The following is a 17,375-nucleotide window of genomic DNA, read 5'->3' as shown; positions in this document are numbered from 1 at the left end:
AAGAAATATACTGGGATGTTATTCTAAAAACACTTGATAGGAAACTATATCACCAGTTTCGTGTGGGCACGCTGCCAGTGAGGGCCTTTACCAGCGGCTGGCAGAGGCTTGAGTCAAGCCTCTGTCCTTGTTGTGCCGTTTGCGAAGAAACAGTAGGCCATTTCTTATTTGTCTGTACTGCCTATTGTAAACCTCGTAACAAGTGGTTGAAACCTGTATGTATTAGACTAAATACCCGAGTGAGCAGTGAAGCATTGCACATCTTGAAAATGAATACTTCCGAATGGCTAACCATAGGATTGGCGAAATTCCTCGGGTGGGCTTGGCTGATAAGATCTAGGTCAATTAGCTCATAAATCAAGATCTAAACAAACTGTATTCCACGTTTTCTGATTGTTTTATGGTCTATGAATTTGATAGTATTGATGATCTGCTAATTTTAAACATGTCTAAATGATTTTACTAGTACTTTGGACGTCTTTATACGTAGGCTTAATTGCGATCTTACCCTTATATGTTCCTTTTTAATGATTTAGTTTAGTTCTTCATTTTCTCTGTTTTGGTCCTCATATGTATTTAAATATCTTTAATATCATTGTTATGACTTTTTTGTATCAATTGTAGATAATGTATTATTTGTTTTGTATATATGTGTCTTTTATGATGAATAATCGAAATAAAGACGTTAAAAACTGAAACTGAACTGATATCATCAGAATGAGAGAGTAGTGAACGGTCAAAAGACCAGATCCTTGGCGGCGCAGTCAAAGGAGTTGTGAGTTCCAATTGCACGGCCAAATGGTCTGATAGATGTAGTGGAAGGTATTTAATGATCTTAACAGCATCTACCAACGACTGGTTAAATAAAATATAATCTATTCTTGATTGGTGGTGGTGATACTTATAATTCCTAAATGAAATGCTGTTGGCCTACCCTTAACCTCCAGATATCCACATATCCATATTGCTTCATTGCATTTATCAAAAAGGATCTTGACTTCGACGGGACTTTGGACCTGTTATTAGGAGTTTTATCCAATATAGGGTCCAGAACAATGTTAAAGTCCCCTGCCAATATTGCCGGTTCTGGGAAAGACAAAAGATGGAAAAAGATAGTTCTCAAGACAGATGGATCATCTTGATTAGGCCCATAATACCCCACTACTGTTAGTTGGAAGCATAGAATAGATAAAGAAGCAATAACTCATCTACCATCTGGGTCCACTTTTGAGTCTAAGAGCTTAATTTTAAGATGTTTCTTAAAAATAATTGATACACCTCTAGAGGTCAGAGACTGAGAAGTAGAGATCGCAAAGTCAATCCATTTATTAGCCTTGACCAGTTCATCGATTTCAGCCTGAACCAGATGCGTCTCTTGGAGGATGATAATTTGAGTGTCTGTGTCACGAAGATACTGCAGAAGTGTTCTAGCTCTACGTTTAGTACATAAGCCATTAACGTTCCAAGAAATTATCTTTAGTTTAGTCATCATAACTGTTCCAAAGACCTCCCCATCTCAACTCAAAATAAGAGTCAGCACTAAACTGAACCTCCCTTTCAAAGGTTATCAACACATCCCCAAAAAATATATAACTGACTAAATATAATACATCGTAATATCGGCAAATGAGAAATTTTCTAATTATTTTTAACCCCCCTCACCCCTGTGTCCTCTCCACCCTCCACCCTCCCTCCCATGGAGAACCCGTGCTGTATCTAACCGGATCGAGTCCAGTAGATGGCACCCCTACCTCAGGTTGCCGCTCCCCCTACCGCCCCTGGAAAAAACAAAGAAAATCCCTATCTTAAAGTGATTATGTGTGAGTATGTGTGAAAAACAGATACTAAAGAGGAATAAGGCGCTAGACTTTACAGTAATTTCTCTTACCCTCTCATTTCTCCCATTTTCCCCTCCTAGTTTTTTTTTTTTACCCTTTTCCCCTTCTTCCCGTTTTTGTCTTTTTTTTTCCATTCTCTTTATATATTTTATATCTATATACATAAATACATAGATTATTCTACTTTTTTTTTTTTACGTTTTTAGTGTTTAGTATTTAGTGTTTAGTGTTTAGTGTTTTTTTTTTTTTAATATCATGCATTTACTTATTGCATACTTATTGCATATAGACATAAACACCAGATCCTCCTACCAGGGTTAATCTATATCACTAGAAGATCCGGGTCTTATTTATCTGCTCGCTTGTTTCATAAGTCTAAAAGGAGCTCATCAGCAGCTTGGACAGACCTGATGTTCATCATCTTATTGTTATACATAACTCTTAATGAGGCAGGGAATAAAAGCTGAGCTGTTGCACCTAGTTTCTTAAAGGCGTCTAAGCGCTTACCAAACTCCCATTGCTTTTCCAGCGTGACCCTACATAAGTCTGATCTTATAAGAAAGGTAAAGCCTTTACCAGGTAATGATTTTTGCTTTAAAGCCAAATTTAGAATCTGCTCCTTAAGGGCGTAGGTGTGGAAATTGACCAAAATTTTACGAGGTTTCGACCTTTGTGGATTTAGTTTAAAGGGGTCCCTGTGGACCCTCTGAATATCAGTAGCCAAGACCTCTAGAGATTGATCCAAGGAAAGAGATTCTTTTAGTAGAGGAACAATGAACTTCTTAATATCTGATCCTTCTGCTCCTTCTGGAATATTAAGAATGCGGATGTTACCCCTTCTAGTATTGTTCTCCAACACCTCCATTCTGTCTATTAAAGTCTGATCCTCTTTCTTTAGTTTGCCAATATCTTCCATTGCCTTATCCAGGTGTAGCAACATCACCCCAACAGTCTCTTCCAACACACCAGTTCTGGATGTTAGCCAGTCTATTTTGTTGTCCAGGGACACACAATAGTTCCGAATCTCTCGCTGTATAGATGCAGACTCTTCAAAACCCCTTTTAATATCACGAGATAGGGTGGAAAACATTAGTGATAGAGAGGCTGCTGTGATGCCTCCATCCTCCAGGGAAAAAACATTATCAGGGTCTAGGTCTGAAAACTGCCGCTGGTCCAAGTCTAAGTCAGAACCTCTAATTAGCGGGTCTGGCCCTCCTGCTGCCTCCATACCCACATTTGCTGCGGTCACAGTTGCCTCCAAAAGAGAGGGAAAGGGGTCGCTCGGTCTACCTCCTGCCCCCAAATGTGCACCCAAATGTGCACCAGAAGCGTTTTTTAACTCATCGGCCCCCAAGGCGTTAATAGCAATATCTATAGTAGCCTGAGCTAGATTGATCAGAGGGTCGGTTGGAGAAATATGATCTGACTGAGGCATGGCTGTATAGACAGAGGGCTCATCTACACCCAGTGCAGCAATTGGAGTAATAGAGGTCTGCCCATCTGCCTGACTGTCAGCCAGAGGGGACTGGTCGGAAGGGTTTGGGGGAAATGCAAGATTATCAGTAGATGACATATCTGATACTGAAAGTATTGGTTTACCCTGAGACTCAGTTAGGCTCAATACTTGTGATATCGCCTTGAAGTATGAGCGCAGCGAAGGAGTGATTTTAGAACTTAAATCAGACGAAGTGGCGGGATTACGTTTAGTTTGTGCTTTTCTTCTGACTTTCCCTCTATTGCCCTTTGTTTTAATTTCAATTGAAAGGTACGAAGAGGGTTTCTTACCTACGGGGGGCGATGCAGCAGGGTTAGTGCTTATGTTAGTGCTGGTGCTGGAAGGAGGCTCCCCTGATTGTATTTTGGCCGACATCTTGCCCCTTCTATAAGTTTTTTCTCCCCTTACCTTTAGGCTGTAACTGCTGATGCTGGTTGTGCTGTGTACAAAAAGACGAACCTTCATCGAATTTTTTAAACACCCCGGAGATATTTTGCTCTTCAGACTCATTGATAGCGTCGTCTGACTCTCCCATAGCGTCAGAGGCATCCACTTCAGGTCGTGTGCAGGGTCTTGTGGGTCGAGCCGCCAAAACGCCAACCTCGGCGCATGAAGCGCGCAACAAACTGCGAGCCTTTCTCCCGCGCTGCAGCTCCAGGGCTGCCGCAGACCACCTCCGCAAGGTTGGAGGGGTTGTCAGGGGGGTGGAAGCTGTGAGAATAAGCAGCGTGCAGCCTCCGTCTACTCCGCTCGCTCCTTCAGCCCTGGACACGCCGACAAGCAGCCCCGTCATGGAGATTGAAAGCAGACTTTCCTTTTCGGTAAAAAGTATGCCGCACAAAACATCACACAAGTCTTCTCAATTACAATCTAAATTAAAGCAGAGGTTATGCGCCAGAGAGTCCATTAAAATCTGTCAATTTCTCCAGGCTTAGGTAGAGTAAAACGGCAACCTGATTACAGAGCACCGCGGCAGCTCAGCCGTCTGCCGCCATGTTCCATCAGTCCATTCTTAAGGAAGACCGCAGACTGGCAGTGCCACAGTTGCACCACATCCATGACAAAGGCAGGCCTGTCAGTAACTGCAATGTGCACAGTGCAAGGCCCTTTGGTCATTCAATGACACAGGTTACACTACAGACTCATGCTCCTGCCACCCTCAACACAGTGAACACCAGACAATCATGCACCTGGTATCAGGCAACCCCTAAGAGCACACATGAAAGCTTTGCAGGATGTGTGTGCAACTCATACTCTAAACCCCGCACTGCCACACATAACAGTGCATGTCCGTACAAGCAGGTCATGTGCTTCGTTCTGCGCACATGCTACTTACACCAGCACAACATTGGACTCTGTTACTTCATCAACACAACAGCACAACACAAAACCATCATTACTGTGACCTGGTTGTACGTAAGCCCCGCACACTACTTCTACATTGCCATCACAGATGGATACTAGACCACCTGCAAGGACAACACCTACTTTCCAGGAGTATGATTGTCAAAACTTCGTGAGGTACACCCCTAGAGTGACATACAACACCAAGGACCAATTGTGGTGATGCTCAAAAATTGCAGCTCTGACTGGATTTTAGTTGATTAGAATGAGAAGATCCTCAGCATATGATATCATTTAGACTCCAGACATGGCAATCGATTCAGCCAGCGTGGTAAAGTAAATATTTCCAAAGTCTACGTGCTCTGAGCAGAGCCCTGCGGCATACCCCACTTCTGTGTTTTGACTAAGGAGTCGATGTTGTAGGTGCGGACCTGATGTGTGCAATCAGATAGTTAGGACAATATCCAGTTTAGCACTAAGGACCACACACCTATAGTCTTCATGTGGTTCTGAAGAATGTGATGGTCTACGATGTCAAATGCTGTAAACATGTCTAACAGCACCATTGCCGCCTTGGAACCTCCGTCTACCTCCCAGCGTGTAGAGTCTGCCATTTGTATGAGGGCCACCTGTGTACTATGGGTGGAATGGAAGCTGGATTGCGAGTCATGAAGGAGGCTAATATCTTCAACAAAGTGCATCAGTTGCTTCCATGAAAATTTCACATAAATCTTTGCCAGGACTGATAGATAGATCTTGGTGTATGATTGGAAGCTTAACCAGGATCTGTGTTACCTTTACTCAAGATGTGCAGGAGGAACGTGTGTCTCCACACTTCCGGGTTAGAGACCAATCTGAGGTAAGGGTTCCACATGCCGTTTCAGTGTTGATAGTGAATCTTTGCAAGGATGTTGTAGTGGTTTGTGTGCAGGGGGTCAGTTGGGGAAGTGGATTAACATATGCTAATTGAGCTGAGATGCTTCCACATAAATTGTGTCAAAATCTGAAACCACTGGGCTGCTATACCCCTTTCCTGATTGCTCCTCAGACATTGGACTAGTACTTCAGCACACAGGCCCACAGCTAAACAGGAAAAAAATGTGTCAGTTGTAGAGCAACTCCTGCCTGGGGGACAAACACACCACTATCCTGCATTGGTACATCAATGTTTGCATCTAGTTCACAAAATCCATTCCAGCGCTAACTCATGATGCAAGTCCATCCACATGCTGGAACAGACCTTCAGATAGACCCACTCCTAGTCAAGACGGACAGCCACCCAGGTCCACAACAGCAGCCGGCTCAACTACGTCAGCAACCTCTACTGCACTTTCCCCTGTGATTTGTAACTTGTATTTTCTTTCTCCTCCGTGTACGCTGTGCTCTCTTTTTCCATTGTAGCTGCTAAGGCATGCTCATGCAGTTTTTTACCCTCCCCCTTGCTTTTGCGCACCCCTTCCTGCCGCTGCCCATGCGGCAATGCCCCCTCGCCACCACGCTCCATTTCCCAGCTGCGCCTTTCTCCCCGCTTTAAAATGGCGGCTGCACAGCGGCTGCACAGCGGACGTACACAGCAGGTGCACCTCTGGAGCACCGAAGGTGCGCCAAAGGCAAGCCCATCTGCAGCGGTCCACGCATGGACCGTGCCCAGTGCCAGAACCCCTGGACCCCATAGCCACTACAACACCAACCTGCACTACGACTCCAGCACCCTCCATGCACGCAATCCCGGAAACGATAACTCCTTCTATCGGGCTAACCCAAAGCACACCCAAGGGACCTTCACCTGCCGGAACTGCAGCTTCAAAAGCATCCGGCCCGCCAAACCATCAAATAGAGAACCCACTACCTCCAATGCATCCTCCTCAACACCCGCTCCACTTGCAAGGACGCCATCAATTTCTGGGACCTCTTAGACTCAACCACCCCCGACATCGCCTTTCTGACGGAGACCTGGCTGAATGTCACCTCAGCACCAGACATCGCATTTGCCATCCAAGAGGGGTACAAAATCTCCCGCAAAGACCACACCAACAGAGTGGGAGGGGGAAGCGCCATCATCCACAAGGACTCCCCCAGAGTTACAAAAAACACCAAAGACACCCGCACGACCGCCAAGCATATGCACTTCCAAATCCACACTGACCCCAACACCACCCTCAGAGTGACTCTTGTCTACAGACCACCCGGACCCCCACCACAGTTCAGCGACCCCATTGCCAACCTCATCAGCACCCACGCCCTCACATCCACAGACTACATCCTCCTCGGGGACCTGAACTTCCACCTCAAAAACAACAACAACGCCAACTCCACTGCCCTGATCACCAACCTCGCCTACCTCGGACTCAAACAGCTCGTGACAACACCAACACACACCACTGGACACACACTGGACCCCATGTTGTCCGCAAGTCCCCACGTCTCCGTCAACCACACCACCAAACATTACTGGACTGACCACAGATGGGTCCACTTCACCTTCAGGAAGCCCACCAAACACCACCGCACCCAACAGTTGCCACGCCGCTGCTGGGACAAAGTCACCAAGGACCAAGTGACCACCACCCTTGCCCTGGGACCACCCACCACACCCACCGACCCCAACACCACCATCATCAACATCATACAGTGAATCAAAAAACTGTGCCGATACCCTTGCCCCACTCAAGACCTCCACAACCAATCACACCAACAAGAAAGCCACTTGGTTCACCAAAGACCTCCGGGCCTCCAGACGCATCTGTCGGAAACTGGAGAAACACTGGCTCTGCAATTGAAAACCAGACAGCAACACAACCCACAAGAACGCCACCCACAAACACCACCAACTCATCAGGACTACCAAGAGGACCGCCTTCAAGGACCGCCTATAAAACAACGCACACAACACCAAAGAGCTCTTCAATATTGTGAAAGACCTCTACAACCCCAGCTCCAACACTAAGGACATTCCACCATCAAAAGACCTGTGCAAATCACTGGCCATCTTCTTTCACTGCAAGATCACTGGAATCCACGACAGCTTCAACACCGACTCCCCCTCATCCACCACCAAGACCACCACCCCTGCGACCCCCACCCACACCAGTCACCTGACCACCTGGTACAACATCGGCGACGAAGACACAATCAAGACCATGAACTCCATCCATTCCGGATCCCCATCTGACCCATGCCCTCACCACGTTTTCAACAAAGCAAGCACAGCCATCGCACACCATCTCCAAAAAACAATCAACATCTCCTTCAAGACAGCAACCTTTGCGGAGAGCTGGAAGCACGCCGAGATCAACACCCTACTGAAGAAACACAAGGCTGACCCCAATGACCTAAAGAACTTCCGGCCCATCTCCTTGCTCACTTTCCCTTCAAGAGTCACAGAGAAGATTGTCAACAGACAGCTGACCCGCTACCTAGAAGACAACAACATCCTGGACCCATACCAGTCCGGCTTTCGCAGCAACCACAACACTGAGACCGCCCTCATCGCCACCACCAACGACATCTGGATCCTGATGGACAGATGAGAACCAGACACACTCATCCTTCTGGACCTATTAGCAGCCTTCGACTGGGTCTACCACTGCACCCTAACAGCACACCTCCATGATGCTGGAATCCAAGAGATGGCCCTGGCCTGGACCACATCCTTCCTCTCCGGTAGTGCCCCGAGTGTCCACCTCCCACCCTTCCCCTCCTCGACCACCAAGATCATCTACGGCGTCCCTCAGGGATCATCCCTCAGCCCGGCACAGTTCAATATCTACTTGGTACCACTCGCCCACGTCGCTCGACAAAACAGCCTCAACATCATCTCCTACGCCAACGACACCCAACTGATCATATCCCTCACCAGAGACCCCCACACCACCAAAGCAAACTTCCACAGGGGAATGAAGGCCTTTGCAGAATGGATGATGGACAGCAGGCTGAAGCAGAATAAAGACAAGACGCAACTTTAAACCACTCACCATTTGATCTGTGTTCCCCGCGCAGGCGACTTAACGCTGCTGCGGCAGGAAATCTAACAAATCCACCTCTTGACGCCATTCCGGCAAGCGCCGAGGCCATGCCGCTTCTCAGTGTCCACGCCCCCAACCGCTGCCTTGCCCACCATAAATCATGTGCCTCTTTCGGACGCGCAGCGGGCGCGAGGATTGCACGCCGAAGGCGCGCCTAAGGCAAGCCCGTCTGCGCCCGTCCGCGACCGACCGGGCCTAGGGCCACCCCACCATGCCCTAACGAGACAATACTCGTCTGCGCAACTATATGGACTTCAGAGCCCGTGGCCGATCGATGACTCCATGACCAACCACATCGACAGTTTGGGACTGACTGCCTCAAGCCCTTCTCCTTCTCTCCCCTCCCTGCCCCACCCTCCCCCTCTCCCCCTTACATCTCTTTCCGATCCCCCTGCTGCACCCAAACCCACTTCCCTCTCCATTTACTATCTCAACACGCGTTCTGCAGTCAAGCACTGCCACGTACTCTCTGTTCTACTTGACCTGCACACACCTGATCTCTTATTCCTTACAGAGACCTGGTTCCGTGATAGCTCCCTCCCTTCTTTACTAGCAGCTCTTCCTGCCACTTACTATGAGCTGCGCACCGACCGACCCTCCGGCAAATCGGGCTGGGGTGTCGCCTTGATCGCCCGCAAAGAACTTCCCTTTCAGCCTCTTACTTTCCCCCCTATCGGCACATCAGATCTCTTAGTTGTCCGCTCCCTTTCCCTTAAAGTCCCTCTTACCTGCTTACTTATGTATCGTCCCCCCAACCCTCCCAAGTCTTCCTTGCTGGGTTTCAAGAGCTCGTGGCCACCCTGGTGGTTAACAACTCCTCCATCATGGTGCTAGCCGACTTCAACTTTTGGCCCTCTGACCCAGCAGAATGCTCCACCTCCAAAGAATTTTCGGACACCCTTCGTTCTCTCAACTTCGACTCTCATGTCCACACCCCTACTCACATTCAGGCCACATCCTTGACCAGATCTGGCCCTCAACTGTCTTATAGTATCCCTCTCCACCTCCCCCTGCTCTTGGTCCGACCACTCCCTGATTTCTTTTTCCCTACAACTTGGCCCAGCCACCAAGCCCTCGCTTCCCAAAAACATCTGGGCACGCTCTTGGGGCCGGGTGGATGCTGCCTCACTGGCCACCACACTCTCTCCCTCCAGCCCAGATTTACTCGGTCTGCCTATTTTAGCACAAGCAGACTCCATCAACTCCTGGGTACTGTCAGGCTGCGACTCGATCGCCCCTCTCAGACGAGTTTCCTCCAGATGGGCGAACGATTCCAACCGCTGGTTTAACGAGGAACTGAAGGCCCTAAAACTTACAGTCCGCCACGCCGAACGAGCCTGGAGACGACATTACTGTCCCAACCTCAAAGCCCAGTACACCTCCCTCCTGTCGTAATATAAAAAAACTATCTTGAAAACCAAAACGGACTACTTCTCCTCGAAAATCTTAGCCGCCAAGAACCAGCCCAGAGAAATCTTCTCTATAGTCCACAATCTTGCTTACTCCGACAGAACCACCCTCAAACCTCCCTCATCACAGTCTCTATGCAACTCCCTGAACACCTATTTCTTGGACAAGATCGCAAAAATCAAAGCCAATATCCCTCCCCCTTCTCCCTCTTTTCTCAACCCCTCTTGTCCTCCTACAGAGGCTCGTCTTGACTCGTTCCCCCTCCTAACGGAAGAATCCTTTCTCTCCCATCTCCCCAAATCAGGATCCCTCTAGACCCATGCCCTGCTTACATCCTCAGGCACATTTTCACAACCTGTGTGCTACCCCCTCTTACCTTTCTCAACAGCTCCCTCTCTCAGGGCGTTGTTACCCCAACTCATAAAACAGCCATCATTCTTCCCATCCTTAAAAAACCTGGTGCTGACCCCTCTGCTCCCGTCAACTATTGTCCCATCTCTCTACTACCCTTCTTAGGGAGAGTACTGGAACGACATGTGACCAGAGCGCTCACCGCCTACGTGGAAGAAAACCGAGTATTAGCCCCCCATCAGGCCAGATTTCGCCCCGCTCACTCCACCAAGTCTGTGGTGTTATCGGTCCTCGACAACCTTAGAGAAGGCATGGACACCAACCTTCCCCAGGCCTTGGTCCTCCTCGACCTCTCCGCCGCCTTTGACACGGTGGACCACTCCATCTTACTCTCCCGTGTCAGGGCGACTGGGGTCGGCGGTTCGGCCCTGGTCTGGCTGTCCTCCTTCCTGAGGGACCGCACCCAAGCGGTGTGCCTGGGCGACTTCTCCGCTGATCCACCGAAGGTATTATGTGGGGTCTCTCAGGGCTCCTCCCTTTCCCCACTACTGTTCAATCTGTACATAGCCCCCCTCATCTTTGCTCTTCAGCAAATGGAGGTCTCCATATATAACTATGCGGATGACCTCCAGCTTATATTTTCCCTATCTCAATCCCCTGACTCCATGTCTAACTTTCAATCTACTATTATCTTCATCCGGCACTGAATGAATTACAACCACCTGAAATTAAACCCAGACAAAACCGAACTGGTTTTAACAGGTAGTTGCACCAGTCCCTGTTCCCCCCGCTTTTGGCCCCCCTCCCTTGGTCCCTTCCATCCCCCTCTTCCTCCGTCAAAACGCTCGGTATCAAGCTTAACGATCAACTAACTCTGCACTCCCAGGTGAGCTCAGTGGTGTCCTCTTCCTTCCTTTCACTTCGCACTATCCTCAAGGTCTCCCGCTTCTTTTCCTTCTGTGCCCTAAACCTTATTGCACTAGCTATGGTCATCTCTCGATTAGACTACGGCAACGCTCTATACTGCGGCATGCCCGCATACAACGTACGACGACTACAGCTGGTTCAGAACCAGGCCGCCCGTCTAGTCTACAACTTGGCCAAATCCCATCACGTCACCCCACTTCTAAAATCCCTGCACTGGCTCCCTATCCGTGAAAGTTCCCAGTTCAAGATGGGTTGTATCACTTTTCAGGCTCAGCAAGGCTCTGCCCCTGCCTTTATCTCCTCGGAGATTAAAGCCTATGCCCCTGCAAGGGAACTGCGCTCATCTTCCCAACATCTGCTGACAGTTCCCCGCTTTCGGCGTAAAAAGTGGGGAGGCTCAAAATTCTCCACACTAGCCCCCACCTTCTGGAATTCTCTCCCGGCCCACCTCAGATCCTCCACCCAATACTCTCACTTCCGAAAGGCACTTAAAACCTTTCTCTTTCTACAAGCTTTCCCACAATAATTTTCCCTATGCCCCCCGGACCTCCCCGTTCTCTGAGGCTCAGTAAACCACAGCGCCATGAAACCGCCAGGTGTACGCGCGCTTTAGAAATAATTTAAATTCAAAATCAAACTCAACATCGCTAGGAACAGGCCCAGCACAAACCAACCAAAACACACAACCTGGGGTTCATCCTCGACTCCGCCCTCTCCATGACCAAGCAAGTCAACACCGTCTACGCGTCATGCTTCAACACCCTGCGAAAGCTCCGCCGTATCTTCAAATGTATCCCCGCCAACACAAAAAAAACTGTCACCCAGGCCCTCGTCACCAGCAGACTGGACTGCGGGAACACCCTCTATGCAGGAACAACAACCAAGCTCCTGAGATGGCTGCAATGCATTCACAATGCCTCGGCACGACTGAGCCTCAATGCCCCCCAACGCAGTCACATCACACCCCACCTGAGAGGCCTGCATTGGCTCCCCGTCAACAAGAGGATCACCTTCAAACTCATCAATCAAGCACACAAAGCCATACACAACGACGTACCAGCATACCTCAATGATCTACTCGGCTTCTACACCCCCACCCGCAGCCTCCGGTCTGCTAACCTCGCCCTCGCCACTGTTCGACGCATCCAGAAAACCACCGCCGGCGGCAGACCCTTCTCCCACCTCGCCACCAATACCTGGTACACTCTCCCAACCAACCTACGTCAGACCCAGGAGCTGTTGCCCTTTACCAAACTTCTCAATACCTGGCTCTATGATCAGTAGCAGCCCCCTACCCTCCACCCACTGCCTTGAAACCATCACGGGTATGTAGCGCACTTTACAAATATCCTGTTTGATTGATTGTTTTAGAGTCCCACTGTCAACTGCAGGTAGACCTTTATACTCCTCATCCACACTCAGTAGGCACTCCACAACCACAGCCCAAAAATCAAATATGGACGTCTCCCATCTAACACCCCGTTGCCTGTAGTCCGACCGGCCACCCTTGTCCTGGTCAACATTCATCACTTCCACAGTACAAATGCATGCAGGTGATAGTTATCCCACATCAAGAAACAGACCTGCTAGTCCTTCCCTGGACACCGACACATTACCCATGACCTGTACACCTTCATGAGACTCTTCCGTGACTGTCTGTCAGAGCAGTATGGCAACCCACCCCCTCAGTAGATGGCAACCATCACGTGTGAGTATTTACCTCAATGGATGTAGTTGATTATACATTGTGACCTATGTGTGACCACAACCAGACTCAGATCCCAGTGTATGGATGGCTTGAGTTTGTAAAACACTCTGGCATATTTTGACACTTCCCGACACGCATGTTGTTGACTCCGGGAAAAAATACTTCAACATCAATACGTATTGTGTTTTTATTTTTTATTCCCCATCTTGTGAGTCTAATGTGAGTAGGTGTTAGGTGCTGTACCAAAATGTGGGGAATCCAAAGTTCATAGAGGGAGATGTGATGCCTTGCAGTTTTAGTCAACAGAGTCTAGAGCACAGTGTTTGACATCATTGGTGTCACTGCGACCAGCAAGTCCAAGTGGGAGAGTGTGACAGTCAATAAGGTGATGCTGTTGCACACAAAGGCAAGAAGCCAGATCAGGTGACCTAGGAGATGCGCATGGCCCTCTGCCTCTCAACGTCTTCTCCGTGGACGATCTACCTTCCTTGGGGGACCCTCATATGCAGGCCTTGACGATGCCTGGGACTCTCCGTCAGATGATTCCACCTCCTCCTCCCTCCCTGTTCCTGTTGGCAGTCTTTGCCTGGATGTTTCTGGCCTAGTGACACAGGGAGGGTGCTGCATGTTGTCAGCAATCCGACAGACTGAATGGCTTATGTCCCTCTGCACCACCAAGAGCTCAGCCAGTCTTGCCTCCATCCGTCCTTGGTGTCGTCATTGACTGGCGTGTTGCTCGGCCTGCTGTTTTTTTTAAAGCAATGAGGGCCCCTTCTCCCTGGCTGAACTCCCTGGTGTAGTGCCGGTATCCCTCCATGATGTTTCTGAGTTCAGACATACCGGGGCCCGTCAGCTTGCTGGTCAGGTTCTCACCTCCAACTTGTGCCACTCCCACCACCCTTGCACAAACAAGCCCAGCCTGCTGTTGTGGGCACATCGGGTCGACGGGACCCCGAGGGTTGACAGTGGTGGTGTTGCCTGCCTCCTCCTGAGTGTCCGACGAACCTTGTCCCTCATTGTCAGACTGGCTCCATTGTGGATTTTGGGCAGGGCTCCGAGCTGTCTGATGGGATGCGGCAGGAATGGGATTGGTGGTTGGCGCAGATGCCCCTGATCCAGCTGCTGCACGGGATTGGGATCCAGAGGTGGCAGGTTGGTCGGTGTCATCATGGAGTGGTGAGAGGCGTCGCTGTTGGTGGGATCCGGGTCCTGTGGAGCCTGGGACTGTGATCCTTCTCCCCCAGGTTTGGGGTAGATTGTGCACGCTGCCCTGTGGGTGTGAGAGACAGACGATGTTAATGCCATTTGTTGCAAAAACTATTTTTCATATACATTGTTGTTATCACTGTTACACCTGCTTTGGATTTTTCACACTGTTCACTTGTGGTGTCAGATTGATCTGTGTTCAGGACACATTTTAATGTGAGAGTCTATTTACAATGAATTACACAGCCAGGCATATCAGCAGTGACTTGTCAGTAATTGTGCACCACACCTATGCCAGCATGGATGCAACACTTTAACACTGTGGATCACCATAGTGTTATAACAGTACAGCAGCGTCAGGCATCTGTGCCATTGAAGTGGCACATTGCTTGAGTTGTGTCGCTGGTGAAACGCAGATCCAGCAATGCTCTGTGTGGCTCTATCTGCACAATGCTGTGTCAATCTTTACGTCAGCTTCAGGCACGCACAGTGTTTTGAGGCAGCATGCGCATAAAAGTGGCTCAGTGAAATGTTTAAGATTTCACTCAGCCACTTTTGGGAGGTGTTGCTGTGCCGTGACGGGTAGCCACCGCACACCACACCACGACCACACCATGACCAGTCCACATACTTCTGCCGCAGGGCTTTAGAAAGTGACACAACTCCCAGGTGCATCACCTTGTCAATACCCGTCACCATTGCAGTAATATTTGTGCATCCGCTGCGTCAGTAAGGTGTAGCTACGTCATCGTGGTATAAGTGCAAGTGACATGTGAATCAGGCCTGTGCATTTTTTGCTTGAATGCTTCATCAGATCGGTATTTGTAGTGTTACATGACGGTTGTGACAGAGGGCCACTACATTGCCTGTCCCAGCTGGCTATGTTTATGTAAGGGGTATGTGGGATAGGCCGTGCTGGAGGTTGAAGTGTGTGTTGGAACTGGGCCTCACTCATGGTGTGGTTGTCCCCCCATGAGCATACTGCCATGACCGTGGTTGTGAGTTCCGGTTTAAGATATCTGACCTTGTTCTCCTGATGTTAGTGTTTGCACTGGTCACAGGATGACCTTGTGCGGCGTACACCATGGCCCAGTGTCATCTATGTTGTCAGTACTTTCTCAATCCCTGTACATTGCGCATGGCCCATTGGTGTGTACCTGGACCATATGGGATGCTTGTAATTGGGCTTGTGTGTACACAGTAGTGGTGATAGGGTTGTCCAAACTTTAACCTTCTTCACCATCCCCCTTGCACCCTCCTACCATCCCCCTTGCAGCCTTCTGGCCCTAAGACTTGCACCCACCCTCATGCTGTTGACCACTGGTAGGAGTCATATCCACCCAGCCCTCATATGTCTGGCCAGTGCTGGGAGTCCTATCCAAACACCCCTCCTATGTCTGGCCAGTGCTGGGAGTCCTGTGCACCTAACCCTTCTATGTCTGGGCATTGCTGGGAGTGCTGTGCAATCCCTCCTATGTCAGGGCAGTGCTGGGAGTCCTGTGCACCCACCCCTCCTATGTCTTGGCACTGCTGGGAGTGCTGTGCACACACCCCTCCTAAGTCTGAGCACTGCTGGGAGTCCTGTGCACCCACCCCTCCTTTGTCTTGGCACTGCTGGGAGTGCTGTGCACACACCCCTCCTAAGTCTGAGCACTGCTGGGAGTCCTGTGCACCCACCCCTCCTATGTCTGGGCACTGCTGGGAGTAATATCCACACCCCTCCTATGTCTGGGAACTGTTGGGAGTCATATCCACACACCCCTCCTATGTCTGGGCAATGCTGGGAGTCCTGTGCACCCACCCCTCCTATGTCTGGGCACTGCTGTGAGTCATATCCACACACCCCTCCTATGGCTGGGCACTGCTGGGAGTCCTGTGCACCCACCCCTCCTATGTTTGGGCACTGCTGGGAGTCATATCCACACATCCACCTATGTCTGGGCACTGCTGGGAGTCTAGTGCACCCACCCCACCTATGTCTTGGCACTGCTTGGAGTGCTGTGCACCCACCCCTCCTATGTTTGGGCACTGCTGGGAGTCATATCCACACACCCTCCTATGTCTGGGCACTGTTGGGAGTCATATCCACACCCACCTCCTATGTCTGGGCACGGCTAGGAGTCATATCCATACACCCCTCCCATGTCTGGGCACTGCTTGGAGTCCTGTACACCCACCCCTCCTATGTCTGAGCACTGCTGGGAGTCATATCCACACACCGCCTCCTATGTCTGGGAACCGTTAGGAGTCATATCCACACACCCCTCCTATGTCTGGGCATTGCTGGGAGTCATATCCACACACCCCTCCTATGTCTGGGCACTGCTGGGAGTCCTGTGCACCCACCCCACCTATGTCTCGGCACTGCTAGGAGTCATATCCACACACCTCACCTATGTTTAGGCACTGCTGGGAGTCATATCCACATACCCCTCCTATGTCTGGGCACTGCTGGGAGTCCTGTGCACCCACCCCTCCTATGTCTGGGCACTTCTGGAAGTCATTTCCACACACCCCTCCTATTTCTGGACACTGATAGGAGTCATATCCACACACCCCTCCTATGTCTGGGAATTTGTGGGAGCCATACCCATACACCCCACCTATGTTAGGGCACTGCTGGGAGTCCTGTACACCCACCCCACCTAGGTCTGGGCACTGCTGGGAGTCATATCCACACACCCCACCTATGTTTGGGCACTGCTGGGAGTCATATCCATGCACCCCTCCTATGTCTTGGCACTGCTGGGAGTCCTGTGCCCCCACCCCTCCTATGTCTGGCACTGTTGGGAGTCATATCCACACACCCCTCCTATGTCTTGGCACTGCTGAGAGTCATATTCACACACCCCTCCTGTATCTGGGCACTGCTGGGAGTCATATCCATATACTCCTCCTATGTCTTGGCACTGCTGTGTGTCCTGTGCACCCACCCCTTCTATGTCTGGGCACTGCTGGGAGTCATATCCACATACCCCTCCTATGTCTGGGCACCGCTGGGAGTCCTGTGCACCCACCCCTCCTATGTTTGGGCACTGCTGGGAGTCCTATCCACACACCCCTCCTATGTC

General features: G+C 50.0%; 1 protein-coding gene across 1 annotated transcript in view; it reads left to right on the top strand.

Annotated features, from left to right (window-relative positions):
• Positions 1–5,208: 5,208 nt before the first annotated feature.
• The window catches only part of LOC147697172 (lysozyme g-like), an 82,058-nt gene continuing 69,891 nt past the window's right edge, over positions 5,209–17,375 (top strand). Inside the window, exon 1 of the mRNA XM_086936114.1 lies at positions 5,209–5,293. Within this exon, the coding sequence (XP_086792240.1) occupies positions 5,209–5,293 (85 nt within the window). The remainder of the gene's footprint in view (positions 5,294–17,375) is intronic.

Source organism: Lissotriton vulgaris, chromosome 8, assembly GCF_964263255.1.
Source record: "Lissotriton vulgaris chromosome 8, aLisVul1.2, whole genome shotgun sequence".
Classification (NCBI taxonomy): domain Eukaryota; kingdom Metazoa; phylum Chordata; class Amphibia; order Caudata; family Salamandridae; genus Lissotriton; species Lissotriton vulgaris.
Note: the sequence above shows the minus strand (reverse complement) of the source record. Positions and strands in the feature narration are given on the sequence as shown.